The sequence below is a fragment of the Spea bombifrons genome, chromosome 4, assembly GCF_027358695.1.
Source record: "Spea bombifrons isolate aSpeBom1 chromosome 4, aSpeBom1.2.pri, whole genome shotgun sequence".
NCBI lineage: Eukaryota > Metazoa > Chordata > Amphibia > Anura > Pelobatidae > Spea > Spea bombifrons.
In genome coordinates this window covers 47,633,663-47,657,172 of record NC_071090.1, presented here as the reverse complement: position 1 = coordinate 47,657,172, position 23,510 = coordinate 47,633,663, and the positions used below count along the sequence as shown (strand labels likewise).

The 23,510-nt window shown below is 43.5% G+C and overlaps 1 protein-coding gene across 1 annotated transcript in view; it reads right to left on the bottom strand.

Annotated features, from left to right (window-relative positions):
• Window positions 1–23,510, bottom strand: part of TRHDE (thyrotropin releasing hormone degrading enzyme) — a 330,613-nt gene that overhangs the window by 131,304 nt on the left and 175,799 nt on the right. The window contains exon 6 of the mRNA XM_053465546.1: window positions 17,027–17,164. Within this exon, the coding sequence (XP_053321521.1) occupies window positions 17,027–17,164 (138 nt within the window). The remainder of the gene's footprint in view (window positions 1–17,026; window positions 17,165–23,510) is intronic.

Below are 23,510 nucleotides of genomic sequence, written 5' to 3'. Positions count from 1 at the left end.
TTTCTTATGTTCTAGAGGTCCACATAAGCTAATAATAAGCTAAGTACCCTATAGGGTAGTATTTTTTAATACTTCTGGCTTAAGGGGTTTGGGGTAGCGAGAGTTCGAGGGTTATACTTTTTACATGTAGTGCTAGTAGAATGGGGTGTCAGGGCTTTTTAATTTTTTTATTATTTTTTTTATTTTTTATCTATTTATTTTTTCAACTTTTTTATCAATGAGCTCACTATTTTATTTATTTTGTATTATCATTTTATTTATATTTCTTTATAAAAAATCATTTTTCTTTCTTTTTTTCCCCTTTATCACTTTTGTGGAAAGAGGGCGACGCATTGTTTCTCACTTTCTACCCTTCGATCAGCAAGCAGGGCTCCACAGCAGGGCTCCACCATGCGATGAGCCAGAAAGGGGAAGCAATCTGAGATCCCAGCAGACTGTGGTGAGCCTCTCCTGTTCTCCAGTAACCTTCCTGTGGGTGTCAGCAGTATACCAGAAAGGAATGCGTCATTGGGCATTCCTTATACAGTGACGCACAGTTGCTTTTGTTGAGCTCAGTTATACAGAATCAGTCAACAGGAAGCCAGTGATGTTGACTTCTGCTGACAAGGGGAGTCTTATCTCCCGTGTAGCAGCCGGGGGATGTACCTGCCACTTCAACAAAGTCAGGATGTACTGGTACGTCCTAATGGATGTCTTGGCACATTTTTTAAGGATGTACTGGTACGTCCTAATGGACGTCTTGGCACATTTTTTAAGGATGTACTGGTATGTCCATGCGGTCATGAAGGGCTTAAGGAAAGTCCGAAATTGCTCAATATTCAAAACAATGCGACTGAGACACGGCTGGCCCTTGCCGAATCAAAGCATTACGTACACAATGAGGTTTATAAAAAAGTGAATAAGTCCTATCACAATCGCACCTTGTTTTCTGACCAATTCATCCAACACCATTACTGTTTCCAATAATTTGCAGTCCATATTCATTGCAACATTTACTAAATTACTAAATTAAATATACTAAAGCTACTTACAAAAGATCTTGGATGTAAGCAGTAGCGTACCTAGCGGGGGGCGGGGGAGCGGTCCGCACCGGGTGCCGCTCATCAGGGGGGTGCCAACTTGCCGGCACCCAGCACCCCTCCAGAGATGGACAGTAATGTCCGCCGCTGGAGGAGCAGGCTCGCAAGGGAGCGGTATCAGAGGTCTTTAACAGACCTCCGGCTCCCTTGAGTGATTTTAGGCCGGTTCAAGGATCTCCCTTGAACCTGGCTTAAAATCACTCAAGGGAGCCGGAGGTCTGTTAAAGACCTCGAATACCGCTCCCTTGCGATCCGCGCGGCAACAGCTGCTGTGCGCCGGGGTTTGTTGTCAGATCCCGGTGCACAACACTGAAGCCGCGCCCACCGCTGTCCGTGCCCTCTGAACCGGAAGAAGACAGAAGAACTGAAGAAGAGGAGTGAAGAGGAGGAAAAAGAGCTGTAAGAAGACAAGAGGAAAGGTAGGAAAGCATGACAGTGACAGTGGATTAGTGTATGTGTGGATTAGTGTATTTGTGGATCAGTATATGTGTGGATTAGTATATGTGTGGATTAGTATATGTGTGGATTGGTATATGTGTGGATTGGTATGTGTGTGGATTGGTATATGTGTGGATTAGTATATGTGTGGATTAGTATATGTGTGGATTAGTATGTGTGGATTAGTATATGTGTGGATTAGTATATGTGTGGATTAGTATATGTGTGGATTGGTATGTGTGGATTGGTATGTGTGGATTGGTATATGTGTGGATTAGTATATGTGTGGATTGGTATGTGTGGATTGGTATGTGTGGATTGGTATGTGTGGATTAGTATATGTGTGGATTGGTATATGTGTGGATTGGTATATGTGTGGATTAGTATATGTGTGGATTGGTATGTGTGTGGATTGGTATGTGTGGGTTGTGCATGTGTGGATTGGTATATGTGTGGATTGGTATATGTGTGGATTGGTATATGTGTGGATTAGTATATGTGTGGATTAGTATATGTGTGGATTGGTATGTGTGGATTGGTATGTGTGGATTAGTATATGTGTGGATTAGTATATGTGTGGATTGGTATATATGTGGATTGGTATATGTGTGGATTAGTATATGTGTGGATTGGTATGTGTGTGGATTGGTATGTGTGGGTTGTGTATGTGTGGATTGGTATATGTGTGGATTGGTATATGTGTGGATTGGTATATGTGTGGATTGGTATATGTGTGGATTGGTGTATGTGTGGATTGGTGTATGTGTGGATTGGTATATGTGTGGATTGGTAAGTGTGTGAGAGTGATGGGTGTTATGCTGTACCATTTCCAATGTATTTTTCATTATATAATTATGCTCTAAAGTACATCATAACTCCCATCACTCTATACTGTTCCATACAGTGGCAGAGATGGGAGACAGGGGCCTTGCACCCCCACCGCAGGACTCCTGAAAGGTAAGTGAACTTCAAAGAGGGAGAGGGTAGATAGTTAGGAGGGGGTAAATAGGGAGAAGGGAGTGAGACGGGGGATAGGGGGTAGATAAGGTGAAGAGAGTGAGAAGGGGTAGATAGGGCAATCATACTTCTATCATGCGAGTCTGCGAGTATATCCTGGAATCTTGGGTATGCCTGGGCATGATAGGAATGTGATTGCTGTTAACAATCATATATATATATATATATATATATATATATATATATATTGTTATTTAATTGTTTTGTCCTATTTTGGTGTGTTACTTACTTTAAATAAAAGTGTTGATTTTTTTTATGGTGTGGGGGGGGTCATATTCGGTTTCGGCCAGGTAAATGCTGTATTTTCGGTTTCAGTTCAGAATTCGTTTCGGTGCATCCCTAAGCCAGACAATGAAGTGGTAGGCCTACACCACATCAATGTTGATATATATATAGTGATAGGAGTTATGCTGCACTATTGTCAATGTCTGGCTCAATGTATGGTGATAGGGATTACGCTGTACCACCGTCAATGTGTGCCTCAGTATATAGTGATAGGTGTTATGCTGTACAACCGTCAATGTCTGCCTAAGTATATAGTGATAGGTGTTATGCTGTACCACCGTCAATTTCTGCCTCAGTATATAGTGATAAGTGTTAGGCTGTACCACCGTCAATGTCTGCCTCAGTATATAATGATAACAGTAATGCTGTACCACCTTCAGTGTCTGCGCCGGTATATAACGGTAGAAGCTATGCATTTTTAAAGTGTGTCTGTGGGGGGGGGGGTGCCACATATAGGATCCGCCCCAGGTGCCAAATACTCTAGGTACGCCCCTGGATGTAAGTGGATGAATTCCTAATGAAAGTCAGTCTCTTTGGTAACAAACATATTGTTTGCAGATATGAAAAAGAACCTGAGCAGTCTAACAGATTTCAATAATATCATACATATTTTAAGTATCTTCAAGTCCATCATTAAAATAATTGTCAAATTGACTATATATGTTTGGCTAACAAGCAACAAATTAATGTGTGCTAAGTTTAACATTTCTTTGGAGCTCTTATGTTTAAAGTTAACATAATCAAAGGGTAGCCAGTCTGTTGCCTTTAGAACCGCAGTAATTAAAATGAGCAACAGTTCCTGAAATATTTACTCACTGCTCATACATGCTGAAAGTTAGGCTAATAAAAAGTTTGTGAAAGCAAGCAAAATATTTTTATCTACTAATTGTATGCAGAATAGAAATTATTAACCTAATTAATCAGCTAGTTAAAAAATATATATCAATTTCCAGGGACAATGCCTTTTTAGTGTCTACCACAGCAATTACATACAAATTTTTACTCACTAAAAAGACCACACCTGCTAAAAGCACAACTTACCAAGTGATTTGCCAATATAATTTTCACTTCATGTCTTTTAAAACTGCCGTGGATACAATGAAGGGCAAATTGAAGAGCCAAGAAATGTACTTTAAGTATACGTTGCTTTGCTTATTATTTTTCCCATCGGTAGAAACTAATTTTCATGAATATGAAATAAATGTACTTCTTTATTAAAACACTTAAATGTTTTTCCTCACGTTTCTTCTTGGGAACACATAATTGTATATCTCCCTGCCATTGTATGCTTGCTGATTTCTGACTAGACATGTGCAAATGGATGAATTTCGGGGGGCATTTTTTATTTAAGAATGAAATTCGTTGCCTTTTGTCCACATTCACTCTCTTTCACTCTCTCACACTTTCACTCATACTCTCAATCTCATTCACACTAAATGTGTTCCTACCTTCTCTGCCGAGCACTTCCGCTTCTGCATAACTTGGCACAAACTTCCACCAAAATGGCTGCGCTTCCACTGATATCCTCTCTCCTGATGCTCCAATCAGAGGAGGACTTCCTTCCTCCAATTGGAGGATCGGGTGAGAGGATGCCACGGAAAGTGTCACCATTGTGGTGGAAGTTTGTGCCAAATTATGTCTGCGAATGTGCGGACGAAGATAGAAGATAAAAGAGAGAGGATGAAAGAGAGAAGATAGAAGAGAGACGATGAAGGAGACGCAGAGGCGGAAGTAGCGGCAAAAAACGCCGCCCCACCGCATGTTACTGCTTGTCAGGGTCCACTTTTTTCGCTTTTTCACTTTTTCATACATGTGGTATATCAGTCTGCTACCACTAGTGGCCACCCTCTGCACTCTGGAGCACTGAGAACTCAATTAATATTAAATTAATATTTGGACTGCTGAAAGTTAAGGGAGGTGGGGGTTAATTTAAGGGCAGTTATGGTTAATGGGGTGTTTAGGGTTAATTAAGGGGCAGTTATGGTTGATGGGGTCTTTAGGGTTAATTTAGGTGCAGTTAATGGATGGGAGTGATGAGGATGATGAGTATGAATTTTATGATGAATAAATAGTTCAATAACTTTATGTAACACATTTTTTTTCAAATTTCGGGCACCAAAATTAAGGTGCGTCTTATACATGGGAGCATCTTATACATGGGGAAATACGGTATTTAAGTTTCTTTTTTTTATGAAATGCTTTAGTCCACCTAACCATTAACCCTTTCTTTTACTCAGTGTACTTTGTACCCAAAAGCCTAGAGCTTTTTTGTGTTTGTTTAGCATGATTCCCTTTTTTCATTTTTACTGCAGCCGTAAAAATGTTACCTTATTTTTCAAGGACAGATAGGGCTTTCTTTTGGTACCACTTATAGGTTTTTTTTATGTCCTTGGTTCACATTAGGGCAAAATGACAATGCTTTCAGTGACATCCTCTCCCCTAATTGGAGGATTGGGGAGATGACGTCACCACAACCATCAGACTGAAGAGAGAAAAGAAGGTAAAAGACGAGGAAGGTGCAGAAGAAGATGCTGAAGCAGTCGGCAGAAGCGTTATACGATTATGCTGGAGACTGATTTTATGGCAGAAAAAATGTGGAACCAAAGATTCCTGGGGGTTATGGAAGCTTAAAGAAAAAGAAAGTGTTTTCCAGTGAGACTTACCGGGGCCTGACATAGTACAGTACCGCAGCAAGTCCCAGAGCCCTTTAAGATCCCTAGTAGATGTGCAAGATGGCATGTTTAATCTCAGTTCTGTGTTCTTGCCCCTTATATTCACTACTATCTACAATACATATAAGTTTTACCCTTAGTGCATTGCAGAAGCATTTCTAAAGACACACTTTCTGAGATGAACTGTAAGCAAGTTTTGTCACTGCAATGTAATGCAGTTGCTGACCATTTTAATCTGTACGGAGGGACATTACAAGCTGTTTTTAGACAGCAACAGAAGGAGATATTTAAAATTAATGATGATGCAGACTGAGACTGATGAGTTTTCTGGCCAGTTGGCGAGAAAACCAACCTTACTCTAACAATCACCTTGACACCTCTTGAACCTCATCTGTTTACTATGTTGTATATAAAATGGTCGGGAACATATTTGTTTAAATGTCAGCTGTAATATAACTTTTTGTCAAAAATTATGTCACATTTTCCTATTGAAGAAAACAACTGATGTGTAATAATCAGCATGCGTTACATGTTCTAAATCGTTCTTCTGCTGCCATTTACACAAAAATAGCATTTTTGACAACATATTTCAATATACCTCTCACCTTACCTGATTAACCCTGTCAAGCTTGTCAAAGATATAGTTTGTTGTACTTAATGGAGATTATACCTGTTACTTTTGCTGGATAGGTTAAGATATTTTATATACATCCCTTTAATCTAAGCAAAAGTGTTTAATGATAATAAAGCTACAATATGTAAAGATTTCTTGCTTCTGAAATAAAAACCCTTATTATATATGTATTTATATTTGATTTATTAATATTTTGATTATTGGTTCCTTAACACCCTTTAAAATACTTCAGGGTGACTATTTAAAAGTTAAGCACCAAAGTATATAACTTTTTTTATTTATTATTTTAGTGCAAAAAAAACTAAACAGGTGGACATTATTTCATGGTGCTGTGGCACTCTTATTTATATATATTTTATGTTTATCTGCATCAAACTTTGTAAGTGCCAGTAAACAATGATTTGCATGAAGGATTTCTATTAGATTTGCGCACAAGCCCCAAAATCATTTCTGACAAATTTCTTGTTTTGGATTTGGCTCTTTATTTTTCCAGGCAACAAATTCTGTTTCCTGCTCTTTCGGTTTGGATGAAATAAGGGGGGCTTTAATATTCGGGATGAAATTTGTCACCCAAAAAACTTATCTCTCTCTGTGTCCTCCAGTCTTGTCTGTGCCCCCTGGACCCTCCCTCAGCCTTGTATCTGCTCCACCTGCTTACTTACCTTCTCCAGCTGTTTTCTGGTCTCCTCTGATTTGCTTTGCAGATGTAAACACCATTCTGAAAAGGAGGGGAGAGCAAGGGAAGAGAGGAGGGAGTGCCCTACTGTTAAGAAAGAGGGGAGGGAGTGGGAGGGAGTGTAGTGCATGCACAATGCCTGCAATAGAAGTTTCTCTGAATTATAACATAATCATTGGTCTTCTGTAGAGGTAAATTAATGCACCTCTTTCCTTCAGGCACTGAAATGGTTTATTGTCATTTGCAAATTATTTATGCCCCCCTGATGTTTGCACGTTTATCAAATGTTAGGAATATTTACTTTACTGAGCGGGTGGTGGATATGTGGAACAGCGTCCCAGCCGAAGAGGTGTGAGGTCCACAAAACCTGTGAAATTTTCACTTTTATTTAATGTAATGTAAAACAGATTCACTTTACTGAGGGGATGGTGCATATATGGGACAGCCTCCTAGCTGATGTAACCACAGAACCCTTGACATTTTTATTTTGCTCATCTTAGCACCTCTCTATTATATATTTGTGTGATGTTCAAAGATATTATTGATAAGTGATCTGAGTATTTTTTCAGTTTAGATATTCCTGGCATTGCAATGATTAACTACATGTTTTATTTTGCTGAATGTAACCAGTTGCACCCTGTCCTTGGCTGTTTCCTTGGCAGTTTGCATTTTCTAATACCTAATAAGCAGTTTAGCAGTTTTGCCATTTGCTTTCCTTTGTTTCATTGGGTCCCTCCTCATTTTCGAATTTACAAAATAGGCAATTTACATTAAAACCCAAGTTCATACTAATCCAAATGCACAAGTCTAATTTCTATGCTGTCACTGTTTCTGTTAAACAAGTATGTTCATTTATATTTGCAGATACCTTTAATACTTACTAATTTGGCCATTCTACTTTTAGATCGGTCCTTGAGAGCCTAGGTTATGCAACTGTACCATCAAATTTGTTAGTGTATTTTTGTATGAAATAGGTATACACATAACGTTCATATAATCTTAAACCCATTACATCCACATTAATCTTCCACTATCCATTCTTCAAGACGCACATATTCACTTTATATTTGTATTGTGATTAATGAATACATCATTATCAAATTGATCCATCTGTGATATTTGTTCTTATTTTGCTATGCTATCTTCCCCAAATCTTTCTGACCATCTGCAGATTGCAGGTCACTTAGTTATATTGCAGATATCTATGGATTTTTTTATGAGAACAATTTTTAGCTTAGTTATTTATTTATATATGACCTGGTGGAGACACTCTCCAGTAATGATTATACATTTCTAGGTAAACTGTGAACTACACATTTTAGTCAGGTAAAAACTACGCATTTTAGTCAGGTAAACTACAATATAGTACAGTACTATTAATCCGGAATTCTGTTTGGGTTTATTAATCAGTTAACTGATAAATATACTAAAGATTTAAGTATACTCTTAATGACCAGTTTCTTCACACATTTTGCCTCATTACTTTCTTGTCCATCTACTATTAAAAGCATAGAGCTACACAAACAAAATGGCTGAAACTGTGTTTACATATCTAATGTAATTGTTTTGAAACTATGTCACGGGGTCAGGGAGAGAGGAAGGATCCTACTATGCAGATAAGCACTGTAGAGAAGTCCAGTATACAGTCCGTAATCAAAAGGGCGAAGGCAGGCAGCGAGGTCAAACGTGTCCGAGGTCGAGGCAGGCAGAATAGGAGCAAAACGGGTAAACAGATCCGAGGTCGTAGGCAGGTAGCGAGAATCGTAGTCAAAAACAGGCAAAGGTCGGTACACAAGGAATTCAAGATAATATAACGCAATCAGCACACCCAAAAAGTATTACACTTTGAACGGGTGAAGACAGGAGAGAAAAGTGGCGTTTAAATAGGTGAGTGATTGCAAACAGCTGTGTAGCGTACGCTACGTACGTTGCGTACGTCGCGTACGCTGCACAGGCTGAGTACACTGCATAGATTGCGCACGCTGCGTAGACTGCGTACGCTGCGTAGATTGCGTACGCCGCGTACGCAGTGTACGCAGCGGTACGCCCGATGCGGACCTGCGCCGCGTCATAACCGCGTCCCCTTCGGTACGCGAGGGAGACGCACCGACGCGCCCACGGCAAGCAGACGCGGTCCCAGCAGAGGTGGAAGATGCGGGACCGCGACACCGCCGTGTGCGCACGGCGGGAACCGCCGCAATGGAGGAGTCGGGACCAGGCGAGGCAGCCCTGGCGTCAGAGGTAGGTACAGCGGCGCGCGTGACAGTACCCCCCCCTCCAGGAGCGCGTCCCGAGCGAGACGGAGCCGGACGAAGAGGGTGGAGCGCATGAAACCGAGCGACACGAAGGGGAGCATGAACGAAGCGAGCGGGCACCCACGTCCGTTCCTCAGGACCGTACCCCTTCCAAGCCACGAGATACTGAAGGCCGTTACGAACCCTACGTGAATCAAGGATTCTGTCGACGACGTATTCCTCATGACCATGGACGGCAAGCGGGGCTGGAGGCTTGAATGGAACGGTAAACTGATTGGATACATAGGGTTTCAGCAGGGAGACGTGGAAGGACCGCGGAATCCGCATGGTAGGTGGCAAGGGACACCGTCACGTCGTTGAGCTTGGCACGAACGCGGAAAGGCCCAATAAAACGAGGCCCCAGGGTCCGGGAAGGTTGCCGCAAACGGATGTGTCGCGTAGATAACCAGACACGGTCGCCCACTTGATAGTCCGGAGGTGGAGTCCTCTTGGCATCAGCAAAGCGTTTATAGCGAAGTTGGGCTTTCAGGAGAACCTCCCGGAGTTTCTTCCAGTGAGCGTCAATGTCAGATACACGTTTGTCTACCGCCGGTACCATGGAGGAGGAACGAGAAGACGGAGGAGGCAGTATGACAGGGTGATAGCCCAGGGCAGCAAAAAACGGGGTACATCCAATGGACTCATGCAGAGAGCCATTATAGGTCATCTCTGCGAGCGGCAGGAGAGACGACCAATTGTCCTGGCTGTCGTTGCTGAACATTCGTAGGTATTGTTTGCGGATGATATGCAGTCGATAAGTGGAGCTGTATTCCGAGCCTTTGGCAGAGGTGTCTCCAATAGCGGGATATGAATTGTGTACCGCGATCGGACACCATGTGGAGCGGAAGACCGTGAAGACGGACGATGTGATTGAGAAAAACATCGGCAAGTTGTGAAGAGGATGGCAGGCGTGGTAAGGCGACGAAATGAGCTTGCTTAGAAAAACGGTCGACGACCACCAAGACAGTCGTGTTACCCTGTGATTTGGGGAGATCCACGATGAAGTCCATTGACACATGTGTCCAGGGAGCCGTGGGAACAGGAAGAGGATGCAGGAGACCTTGAGGTTGACTCCGAGAGGTCTTCTGGCATGCACAGGTGTGACAGGCGGCCAGATATGTTCGGACGTCTCTGGTGAGTGATGGCCACCAGAATGACCTGCGGATGCGGTATTCTGTCTTCCGGGACCCAGAATGACCAGCGAGGAAGGACTTATGTCCCCAGTGAAGAACATCCGTACGAAGACCGGGAGGAACGTAGAGACGTCCCGGAGGAGGACGTTCAGAAGACGGGATGGCCCTTTGGGACATACGGATCCTGCTCATCGTGCGTATGGACAGACTGGCAACAAGACGTGTGGATGGAATGATGGGTTCGTTGATGTGCTGATCCCTGTGGTTATCGTGTTGTCTAGAGAGGGCATCAGCTTTGATGTTTTTGGAGCCTGGTCTGTAGGTGATATAGTAATTGAACCGGTTGAAAAATAGCGACCACCGTGCTTGTCGAGGGCTTAATCTCTTGGCGTTCTCGATATACAGCAGGTTCTTGTGGTCTGTTAGGATAATCACGGGTTGTTCTGTACCCTCTAGAAGGTGGCGCCACTCCTCAAGTGCCATTTTGATGGCTAGGAGTTCACGGTTACCAACGTCGTAATTCCGTTCGGCTGCGGAGAAACCCTTAGAAAAGAAGGCACAGGGATGATATTTTGTGGTTTGATCATGACGTTGCGATAGGACAGCCCCTGCTCCGGTTTCGGATGCATCTACTTCCAGGAGAAACAGTTTGGTAGGATCCGGCCGACGTAACAGGGGAGCTGAGACAAAGGCTTGTTTTAGCCGTTCGAACGCCTGTCGGGCGTGTGTGGACCACTGAGACGGATCGGCTCCTTTTTTCGTCAAGGCGGTAATAGGGGCTGCTATGGTTGCGTAGTTTCTGATGAATCGCCTGTAATAATTTGCAAAGCCCAGGAACCTTTGGACGGCTTTGAGTGTTCTAGGGAGGGGCCAGGCTGTGATGGCCTCGAGTTTGGCAGGATCCATGTGAAGCCCTTCGGAGGAGACGATATAGCCAAGGAAGGGCAGACGTGTCTTCTCGAATATGCATTTTTCAGCCTTGGCATACAACCCGTTCTCCCTTAGCCTTTGTAGAACAGCTCGTAGGTGGTGTCGATGTTTCTCGAGTGTTGGAGAATAAATGAGAATATCGTCCAAGTACACGATGACATGAGATAAGAGCATGTCCCTGAAGACGTCATTTATGAAGGACTGAAATACTGCAGGAGCGTTGCATAACCCGAAGGGCATGACTTTATATTCATAGTGCCCGAAGCGGGTGTTGAAGGCCGTTTTCCATTCATCCCCGGACTTGATACGGATCAGATTGTAAGCACCCCTGAGGTCTAGCTTAGTGAAGTATTTGGCTCCTTTCAGGAGGTCGTAGATCTCCGTGATGAGAGGAAGCGGGTACCGGTTCTTTATGGTGATACGGTTTAACCCCCTATAATCGATGCATGGCCGTAGGGAACCTTCTTTCTTGGCCACGAAGAAAAATCCAGCTCCAGCAGGAGAAGAGGATGGGCGGATGAAGCCTTTGTCCAGGCTTTCTTGGATATATCGTTCCAGAGCTTTGTTCTCCGGTTCGGAGAGGGGATAAGTACGTCCCCGTGGCGGATCGGTTCCAGGCAACAGATCGATAGCACAATCGTAGGAACGGTGTGGTGGTAGCCTCTCCGCATCTTTTTTGGAGAATACATCCAGATAATCCCAGTAGTGTCTAGGTACTATGGTCTTGGGATCTGTGGGTGTGATCTCGAGAACGAGATTGAGTCGTCGACAAGGCATGACACAGGACTCTTGACAGTAGTTGCTCCACGCTAGTATGTCTCCTTTTACCCAATCTATGTGTGGGTTGTGCTGTCGCAGCCAGGGATGTCCCAAGATTAGAGGGGCATGAGGAGACTTGATTATCTCAAACGTGAGCTGTTCCTGGTGGGTTACCCCTACCAGTAGGGTCAGAGGTACGGTTTCCTGTGTCACGAGTCCTGATCCCAGAAGTGAGCCATCAACGGAAGCGACCAGTGAGGGAGCTGTCTTGGTACGAAGCGGTATGTGCTGCTCCTTCGCCCACTGGTGATCCATGAATATGCCCGCAGCCCCGGAATCTATGAATGCGCGGGTGGCTACAACGTGTTCCTCCCAACGGATGGAGACGGGCACCGTCAGGCGTGTAGTGGGAGGAGAAGAAAAAGGACGTGTGCTTAGGTTGCCTTCTCCGGTGCAACCTAAGCGTTGTCTTTTACTGGTTTGCTGGGACAGGAGGACAACAGGTGATCAGCTCGGCCGCAGTATAGACAGAGCCCCTGTGTCCGTCTGTGTTTCTTTTCGGCCTCAGTGAGGTGGCGCACTGTCCCTATTTCCATGGGTTCGTCGACCACGAAGGAGGAAGATGTGGCAGCCGAAGGCCTTGTGTAGCCGGAGGCGAGCGGTACTGGTCTTTTCCCACGGGAGTGTTCGTTCGCCCTTTCTTGGATACGTTTATCCACTCTGAGACATAGGGCTATGAGATCCTCAAGATCCGCAGGGGTATCATGGAAGACGAGGGCGTCTTTGATCTTCTCATTGAGGCCTCGTCGGAAGGCTGCTTTGAGAGCGCCCTCTTCCCAGTTGGTTTCATGGGCCAGGGTGCGGAATTCCACCGTATACTGAGCCAAGGTTTTGCGGCCTTGTTGGATGTCAAGCAGTGAAGACTCCGCTGTTTCTTTACGACCTGGCGCATCAAAAACAGTCCGTACGGCTTCCATGAAAGCGGGGCAGTCCTCGAGGAGATAGGAATCTTGCTCCACGAGGGGAGAAGCCCACAGTAAGGCATCACCTTTGAGCAGCGAAATGATGAACGAGACCCTCTTGGAGGATGTCTGGAACGCCTGGGGGTGATTTCGGAAGTGGAGCATGCATTGATTAAGGAAGCCACGGCATTCCTTCGGATCTCCAGAATATTTGTCTGGCAGAGGGAGCCTGGCAACAGCACCTGTGTCCTCGTGATGAGCGTCTCTGTGATGGGGTGTTCCCACAGTTGGGAGAGACGTCAAAGAACGCAACAAGTCCGTCATGGCATCCACCTTCTGTTCCAGGGACTGTAGCTGGGTGGCCTGCGCCGCCAGACGCTGGTCCTGTAGGTCTTGGCGGGCTTGCAACCGCGCCATATCCGCGGGATCCATGTTATGACCCGTTCAAAACTGTCACGGGGTCAGGGAGAGAGGAAGGATCCTACTATGCAGATAAGCACTGTAGAGAAGTCCAGTATACAGTCCGTAATCAAAAGGGCGAAGGCAGGCAGCGAGGTCAAACGTGTCCGAGGTCGAGGCAGGCAGAATAGGAGCAAAACGGGTAAACAGATCCGAGGTCGTAGGCAGGTAGCGAGAATCGTAGTCAAAAACAGGCAAAGGTCGGTACACAAGGAATTCAAGATAATATAACGCAATCAGCACACCCAAAAAGTATTACACTTTGAACGGGTGAAGACAGGAGAGAAAAGTGGCGTTTAAATAGGTGAGTGATTGCAAACAGCTGTGTAGCGTACGCTACGTACGTTGCGTACGTCGCGTACGCTGCACAGGCTGAGTACACTGCATAGATTGCGCACGCTGCGTAGACTGCGTACGCTGCGTAGATTGCGTACGCCGCGTACGCAGTGTACGCAGCGGTACGCCCGATGCGGACCTGCGCCGCGTCATAACCGCGTCCCCTTCGGTACGCGAGGGAGACGCACCGACGCGCCCACGGCAAGCAGACGCGGTCCCAGCAGAGGTGGAAGATGCGGGACCGCGACACCGCCGTGTGCGCACGGCGGGAACCGCAGCAATGGAGGAGTCGGGACCAGGCGAGGCAGCCCTGGCGCCAGAGGTAGGTACAGCGGCGCGCGTGACAAACTAACTGCCTTCAGGGACAAAATTGCCCCAGACCAGTTCAAATTCTTTAAACAGTGCTGCTCTAAATTAGAATGACCCACTCTGGAGCTTAGACTACCTAAGAGCAGGACTGAAGATGAGCTCTATGCAAGGTAAATTGATACATGTGTGTGTAAGAACAGGAAGGCAGATCCAGGGATGCCACTAGGTTTTACATGTCCTTTGGGACAAATGGTGCCAGGCCTTCCATGTCTATATAAAATATAGCAGTAGTTTAATTTCAATAATGTACTATACAAAGTAAATCTACCAGTCCCAAACAGCACAGAAAGTCTTATTAAAATCTACAATAAAAATGGCTCATATGTTACATACACATCTATTCACTTTTACATTTACCGGCCCTCATATGTTTTTTTATTTTGTTCTCTTATTGTTTCATTATCAAAAAACAGTAAACTTTTTTTTAATGTGGTTTCCTTCTCTGATAGATACCAAACGTACTTTCCATTTTCTCTTGCAATTCTGTTCAGAAATTGAGGCCTCGTCGGAAGGCTGCTTTGAGAGCGCCCTCTTCCCAGTTGGTTTCATGGGCCAGGGTGCGGAATTCCACCGTATACTGAGCCAAGGTTTTGCGGCCTTGTTGGATGTCAAGCAGTGAAGACTCCGCTGTTTCTTTACGACCTGGCGCATCAAAAACAGTCCGTACGGCTTCCATGAAAGCGGGGCAGTCCTCGAGGAGATAGGAATCTTGCTCCACGAGGGGAGAAGCCCACAGTAAGGCATCACCTTTGAGCAGCGAAATGATGAACGAGACCCTCTTGGAGGATGTCTGGAACGCCTGGGGGTGATTTCGGAAGTGGAGCATGCATTGATTAAGGAAGCCACGGCATTCCTTCGGATCTCCAGAATATTTGTCTGGCAGAGGGAGCCTGGCAACAGCACCTGTGTCCTCGTGATGAGCGTCTCTGTGATGGGGTGTTCCCACAGTTGGGAGAGACGTCAAAGAACGCAACAAGTCCGTCATGGCATCCACCTTCTGTTCCAGGGACTGTAGCTGGGTGGCCTGCGCCGCCAGACGCTGGTCCTGTAGGTCTTGGCGGGCTTGCAACCGCGCCATATCCGCGGGATCCATGTTATGACCCGTTCAAAACTGTCACGGGGTCAGGGAGAGAGGAAGGATCCTACTATGCAGATAAGCACTGTAGAGAAGTCCAGTATACAGTCCGTAATCAAAAGGGCGAAGGCAGGCAGCGAGGTCAAACGTGTCCGAGGTCGAGGCAGGCAGAATAGGAGCAAAACGGGTAAACAGATCCGAGGTCGTAGGCAGGTAGCGAGAATCGTAGTCAAAAACAGGCAAAGGTCGGTACACAAGGAATTCAAGATAATATAACGCAATCAGCACACCCAAAAAGTATTACACTTTGAACGGGTGAAGACAGGAGAGAAAAGTGGCGTTTAAATAGGTGAGTGATTGCAAACAGCTGTGTAGCGTACGCTACGTACGTTGCGTACGTCGCGTACGCTGCACAGGCTGAGTACACTGCATAGATTGCGCACGCTGCGTAGACTGCGTACGCTGCGTAGATTGCGTACGCCGCGTACGCAGTGTACGCAGCGGTACGCCCGATGCGGACCTGCGCCGCGTCATAACCGCGTCCCCTTCGGTACGCGAGGGAGACGCACCGACGCGCCCACGGCAAGCAGACGCGGTCCCAGCAGAGGTGGAAGATGCGGGACCGCGACACCGCCGTGTGCGCACGGCGGGAACCGCAGCAATGGAGGAGTCGGGACCAGGCGAGGCAGCCCTGGCGCCAGAGGTAGGTACAGCGGCGCGCGTGACAAACTAACTGCCTTCAGGGACAAAATTGCCCCAGACCAGTTCAAATTCTTTAAACAGTGCTGCTCTAAATTAGAATGACCCACTCTGGAGCTTAGACTACCTAAGAGCAGGACTGAAGATGAGCTCTATGCAAGGTAAATTGATACATGTGTGTGTAAGAACAGGAAGGCAGATCCAGGGATGCCACTAGGTTTTACATGTCCTTTGGGACAAATGGTGCCAGGCCTTCCATGTCTATATAAAATATAGCAGTAGTTTAATTTCAATAATGTACTATACAAAGTAAATCTACCAGTCCCAAACAGCACAGAAAGTCTTATTAAAATCTACAATAAAAATGGCTCATATGTTACATACACATCTATTCACTTTTACATTTACCGGCCCTCATATGTTTTTTTATTTTGTTCTCTTATTGTTTCATTATCAAAAAACAGTAAACTTTTTTTTAATGTGGTTTCCTTCTCTGATAGATACCAAACGTACTTTCCATTTTCTCTTGCAATTCTGTTCAGAAATTGACGTGCTTCCACTGAGAGGCATGTTTTCTGGAGCTGTCTGACTGACAGCTGATGGACTGATGAGTTGAACCAAACTGCAACTAAGCAATGCTTCTGCAGTCAGGAATGCTTTTTTTAGGAGATAAAAATTGTGTCGCTCACTGAAAGAGCAGCAAGAGACTGTTGGCAACTAGTGAGAAACTCCAACTTCTGCAGAACAAGCAGCTTTCACAAACTTTTTGGGGACATTCGAAAAATAGTGGCACCTTCGGTTGAAAGTAGTGTTCTACCATGTCTCCAAACTCTGACAATGTAATCTGAAATATTAGTTACTACCTACCTTATAATGGCTTGGAAGTTAAGTTCCAAAATGACACCTCATAGTAATCAGCACAAGATAGAAGATACATTTTATTTAATAATAGGATTGGAAGGGTTTTCATTGAGCACCATATCCCTTTTTTTTTTACATTGGGATGAGAAGGAAGTTTTAGTCCATTGTACAACTGATGATGATTCTATATAAATCAACAAAGAGTAATAACTAATAATTGGACACCTAGACGTGTTACTTATGGGAGCATTTCCTGGTCTCATATAAAATGCTTTGCAGTTCAACTGAAAGGTGACAGACACAAAGTGCAGCATACCTCAATAGAATGCGTCATATAAAAATTCTTACCTTTTTATATGCAATCCAATCAAATACTCTATCAATGTCTGTAGCCTTCAGAACCTCTTGAGAAACTGGATGTGAGCTGGCTAATCCATCTAAAAGCATCACCTCATGTAAGACATCTGTCAAAAACCTCTGCTTTTCCTGAAAATAAATAAATAATGAAATAAGCACAATAAAATAATACTTCACAGTACAATATTAATGTTATTTTCATAGTGATTAACCTCTAGTCATAGAATTCATTTTCACTGCAGGTGGCATCTCATTTGTCAGTTTCTGAAAATGTACAGTTCAGTAGACTAAATTAACCCATGTAATGGTGTTTACAGATAAAAATAGGCAGCATATATGCATTAGAAACCAACCTACTATGTATACTTTTTTGTTGCTATCTTAACTCCCACTTCTCAGATGTGTTTTCCACCAGCTTAGTTATTTCTCCAATGTTGGTAGTAACATTTGTAAGACCAGGGGTCTTACAAATGCAATATTTCAGAAATGGCAAATAATAAGCCATATTTAGTCACACGCATATCAGCTTAAAATAGCCCCTTATCTTCAATACCTCCAAACAATTAATAACAAAACCACAAGCACAATAACTAACTTGTTACATTAACAATTGCAAAAACTGTCTTTGATGAGTAAATTCGTAATGAAATCACAGGACAGATAGGGTAGGCAGGGAAGCCTTTATTAAAAGCAGGGTCATATTACTTAATGAAAGTCTTCGCAGCTTTCCTTTGCTCTGCAAAGTTTTTCTATGTAGAACACTAAGAAGAGTCGCCCCCACCACACCATTGGCACAACGAAGCATAGCTGTTAGGTGAGGTTGTACTTGGAGCATAAGATTGTACGCTCCCATTGCCTTTACACACAAAACGTGTATGTGTGCATGCGCATATGTCCAGGAATGCTACTGACATCATCAGGTAGGCATTATGAAAGTAAACAAGTAGCATTTCTAAGTGAAACATTGCATGTCTTGCTAAAAGACAGAAACTGAAATAATTTGCTTCGCTGTTACTGGAATTTACAGGATTGAAGGCTCTATTCAATATATATCTGTACTATTTAACATTATAATTTTCCCTCTTGTCCTGTTAGCATAACTGTATTTATTGCATAACAGCAGCTCTGCAGAAGGATAGAGCGTTAACATAGGCTGGCTTCGGCATGGTCTTCTAGGGAGCATTTAATTTTATTTCCACATGTAATGCTCACTCTCATTCAAAAGAACTGTTCACCCCCTGCGTGTTGCTGGCTATACAAGTGAACCAGCATTATCACAGTGCACTGTAGGGAACAGCAATAGAGATTTTAAAATGCCTAAACATGTGCATAAACCCATGCAGTCAACTGAATCGATACCAGCATCTTTTTATTGCTGTAAAACGGCTGATAAATGTCCACTAAATTCAATAAGATGCATTTAATTTGTATAATGGTTTCTTGTTTATTATATATATATAATATATATATATATATATATATATATATACCTACGTACATACGTACATATATGTACATACGTACATAAATACACACACACATTTACCTTGTTGGCACTGAGAAGCTGCCTAAAAATAACACCTTTATAAAAGTTATCTCGCATAGGTTTATTCATAAAACCAACTCCCTTATATACTGGGCTTCATTTGCTTAGTGCACATATCAAGTGGGTCCGCGTGTCCGCGTTATGGTATTAGAACACGCAGATTAAATGAAAGATGGCTCTCTGATATTTGTAATATGGGCATGGAGAATGTTTAAAATGAAAAACCAAATAAAAATGGAATCTTATGCTGCTGACTATAGATGGCTGCAAGCATACATCCTTTACAAAAAATCAGCTTTGTTCTTTTTGTTTTGACTAAATAAGACACCGCTAACAAACTCTTTAAGAACTGCCCTTTGTAAAAATATTTTACAAGTCTAATTACCTCACAGAAGAGCTGCAAATTAAAACAGTAACTAGTGGATATTTGAAAATATAATGGCTCTACAATATAATAGACTTAAAATCACCCAAGTTAACAAGTTAATTCATTAGCGTTTATTAAAGAAAAAATAAACCCTATTAAGAGCAACTTATAACAAGTGCATTTTTTATTTGAGAATTAAATTTGTTGCCCGGCACCCACATTCACTGTCATTCACTCTCACTCAGTCTCTCACACTCTCATTCTCGTTCACTCTCTCTAAATGTTTCCCTACCTTCTCTGCCGACCACGCTTCTGCCGCTTCTCCCGATGACGCTTCCGCATTTTTATATTCTTCAACTCCTCTCTTCTGTCTTCCCTCTTTCATGTTCTCTGTTTTATCTTTTATCTTTGTCTACATCTCCGCGGACATAACCTGGCATGAACTTATGCCAAAATGGCGGCGCTTCCAGTGATGTTTTCTCACCCAATACTCCAATTGGAGGAGACTGAGGCTTCCTCTGCCGCATTTGGAGGATATGGGAAGAGGACATCACCAGAAGCTCTGTCATTTTGGCAGAGGTTCACATGAGGTTATCTTAGTGCAAAACGGCAGAGCGACCAGTAACATCTTCTACCCTGACAGTATCCTCCAATTCGGAAGTTTGTGCCAGGTTATGTCTGCAAAGGCGCAGACTAAGATAGAAGATAAAATAGAAAAGATGAAAGAGAAAGAGAGAAGATAGAAGAGAGAACATACAAAACAAGAGCATGTGGAAGTAGTAAGAGAAGTGGTCGGCAGAGAAGGTAGGGGAACATTTAAAGAGCGTGATAGGGAGCATGAACAAAGAGAATGAAAAGGATCACAAATTTCGGACAAAAGTTCTGAGCTTTTTGCTTCATCTTCGTCTGCTTTGTGGGGGGTCTGGCCTTGTTTTTGTCAAACCACCAAACTTGAAAAAATTCTGTAAATTTGCAATTTGTAGTGTCTGATAGAGGACATAAAAAAAGATTTACCGTATTGGCTCGGATATAGGCCGCCCCCGTATATAGGCCGCACCCTAAAAGTTTGGTGCTTTTATAAAGAAAAAGTTTTCTTCTTTAAAAAAGCACCAAAAAAACATGCTGCCACTCTGTCCTCTGCCCCCCGAGATATGCTGCCACTCTGTCCCCCCCCGAGATATGCTGCCACTCTGCCCCCCCAACCTATGCTGCCACTCTGTCCCCCCCCCCCGACTTACCAGAGCAGACTCCTGGGTGTCTTGCGGGGCCGGAGGGGGACATCTATGCACATCGTGTATACAACTCCTGGTGCCAACACTCAGCGGAAGTGCCGGCACCGGAAGTTGTATACGCATATTGCGTAGATGTCTTCCGCCGGCCCTGCAAGACACCCGGGAGTCTGCTCTGGTAAGTCGGGGGGGGGGTGTAAAATGCATCATGCGGACGTTCACCGGCAGCGGCGCTGCCGGTGAACGTCCACGCGATGCGCTTAGACAACCTCCCGTGCCGGTACTCCCCCCGTGGAAAGTGCTGGCAGGGGAGGCTGTCTGAGCGTATCGGAGAGTAGGATACAGGTCCCCTGCACCGCTGCGGGGGATCTGTATCCTGACCCCGCTGCCTGCCCGGCGCCCGGGACTGCATGTCCCGGGCGTCGGGCGCTAGACCCCGAATATAGGCCGCACCCCCACTTTAAAGACTTAAAGTGGGGGGAAAAAGTGCGGCCTATATTCAGGCCAATACGGTATTTAGCAAACATACAGTACAGTTATACAGTATTTTCCAAAAAAAAATACATAAAGGATGGTAAACAGTCTGAATGATGAGACCTAGAGAACTTCTAGATCTGGATATTCTTAAGCCCAAAAATGATGCTACAAATATACCTTGTGTGTATACTTAACTTCCTTTTTAAGAATCTAAATCATTATTCCCCCCAGTTAACTTACCTGTGCCATATCTTCTCTTTTCTCACTTCTTTCTTCTCTATTCACTAGCATTTCTGCAGACATAACTACCTGGTGAGCTTCCGCCAAAATGACGGAGCTCCTGTCTCTGCCTTTTTTTGTAGAAGTTCACATGAGGTTATCTTAGGGCACAACGGCAGAGCGTCCTGTAACATCCTCTACTCTGACAGGAAGTGTCACCCTTTTTGGGAGACATTTTCTCTGGGATATATGACAAAGAAACATGATTGGAAGTTGAATATATATATATATATATATATATATATTCTTTGTCAAATTTGCCTTTATCAAATTCTCTGTCACCTGCAAAATATTCATATTGCTGCCCTTTTTACAGAAAAATAGGCATTTAGCATGCGGTTTACAGCAGTCACAAGAAGTCGGGATATTGGTTGGTTCCTAAAATGGTTATTGTATAATTACTCAAGCATGTGAGTTAACAAGAATGAAAAGGGGACCCTGCAAATTGAATGCAACTCTCCAGAAGGATGGGCCCTTGTACTTTAAGGGTATAGCAAATAAATAAAAAGCTTGTAGATACCCACTGGATACAAACAGCATGTCGCTGTGTTTTGCAACATGCTGAGAGTATCCAACCAGTGGCCACCACAATAAAGTTCTCTCTGAGCTCTACAGGCATGTTTCAATTGCATAACATCACACCGTAAAACAGGCAATTTGAAGCAAATAGGCTGAAAAAGAAATAACCTTTGACTTGGAAATAATAGAATGTTACCTTCCATGGTGAAAGTCCTTAGCATAAGAAGAATAAATAACTCTAAGATGTATGTATTTCCAAGATAAATGGGATGGCAGAGTCTACTTTAGAATGGATTGAATTTATTTTTACTAAACAGACAATTCTCAAGTATCTTCACTATTCTTATTATCAAGTTACAGAGATAACATGACTGACATACAGTAACGTAAAACCACTCAACAGCACTCCACAAAGCTAACTCTCCTACAACTTGTCTATTCTATCTACAAAAGTTAAATTGCTGTTAAGTTAAATCATTTGTTGTTGTTGAACTGAATATTACAAGCCTTTCAGCAACTTCAATTAAATTGCACACAGTTGTTGTTCCACAGAAAAATGATATGCAGAGTGAAATCCAAAACAATCCAATGTAAAAATTGCTGTTTTATTTCCAGGTCAAAATTACAGACACACAGCTGAAAAAATAATAAGGAATAGCCTTACACGTTTTGTGTGCTACAGCAATTAATCGTAGACCAGCCATAATCTCACTTGGAAAATTTATCGACAGCTTTGGCTTCAAATATCACCTCTATGCAGACGACACACAAATCTATCTCTCTCCACCCCCAATGCTCTGCATCTGTCCTCTCTCAGATCAGCAGCTGCCTATCTGGCATCTGTTCCTAGATGGCCTCTCACCACCTCAAGATAAATATGTCTAAGACTGAGCTCCTTTTAATCCCTCCCTCTAACTCTATTCCCCTCTCTGACCTTTCTATCACTGTCAACGGTACCACAAGTCCGCTGCCTCGGAGTATCCCTCACATCAAATCACTCTCTAAATCCTGCCACAACCAACTACGCAACATTTCCAAAATTTGTCCGTTCCTGACTGCCAGCACCGCAAAACAACTAATCCACTCCCTTGTAATCTCCCGTCTAGACTACTGCAACAACCTACTTACTGCTCTCCCGACTATCCCCCCTCCAGTCTGTCCTCAATGCCTCTGCCAGACTAATCTATCTCACCCAACGCTCTGCATCTGCCGCACCTCTCTGCGAGTCCCTCCACTGACTCCCCATCCATAGCAACGGGAACAGGGCCCTTCATTCCTCTTGTATCTGTATGTCAATTGCTGTATTGTACTTGTCGGTATCTGTATCATTTTTTTCTTTGTACAGCGCTGGGGAATCTTTGTACGGCGCTTTATAAATAAAGTATTATTATAATAATAATAATCAAGTCTGTTAAGTTAAGATGATTTTGTCAAGTGGGAGCCCTTTTTCAACTGTGCTGAAGTAGACTTTCTTTGACTTTGCTTTTCACAGTATCTATCTTCAAGTAGTGATTAAGACAGAGGAGACAGAAGAGTTGCTCAATTTTCATTTGTGCTAGCCTGAGCAACTCTACTGAAACTTCGTTCATAAACGGTGACAGCAGAAAGGAAGGAATCGATAAAAGGATAAAATAACCTTGCAAGGCAGGGAACTTATATATATATATATATATATATATATATATATATATATATATACACTATATGGACAAAAGTATTGGTACACCTGACCATTAGACTAACAGGTACTTATGACAGCTTATAACAGCTTTTACTTTTCTGGGCCGTTTTTTTTTTTATTTAAAAATTAACTTAGACAAAATCTCTAGTTTGTGGACAACACAAAACAGTAACTCATTAAAAATATTGGTGACAAAATTGGTCATTTGACTGTGCTTGCACACAGTGTGTTTTAGTTGTTGTAGAAATACTGTGCCTCGGTTTAGTAATACAGTTTCCTATTTATGCTACCAGAAAAATATCTAGTTTGTGGACAACACAAAACAATTATTATATTCATTGATAAATATTGGTGACAAAATTAGTCATTGTACTGTG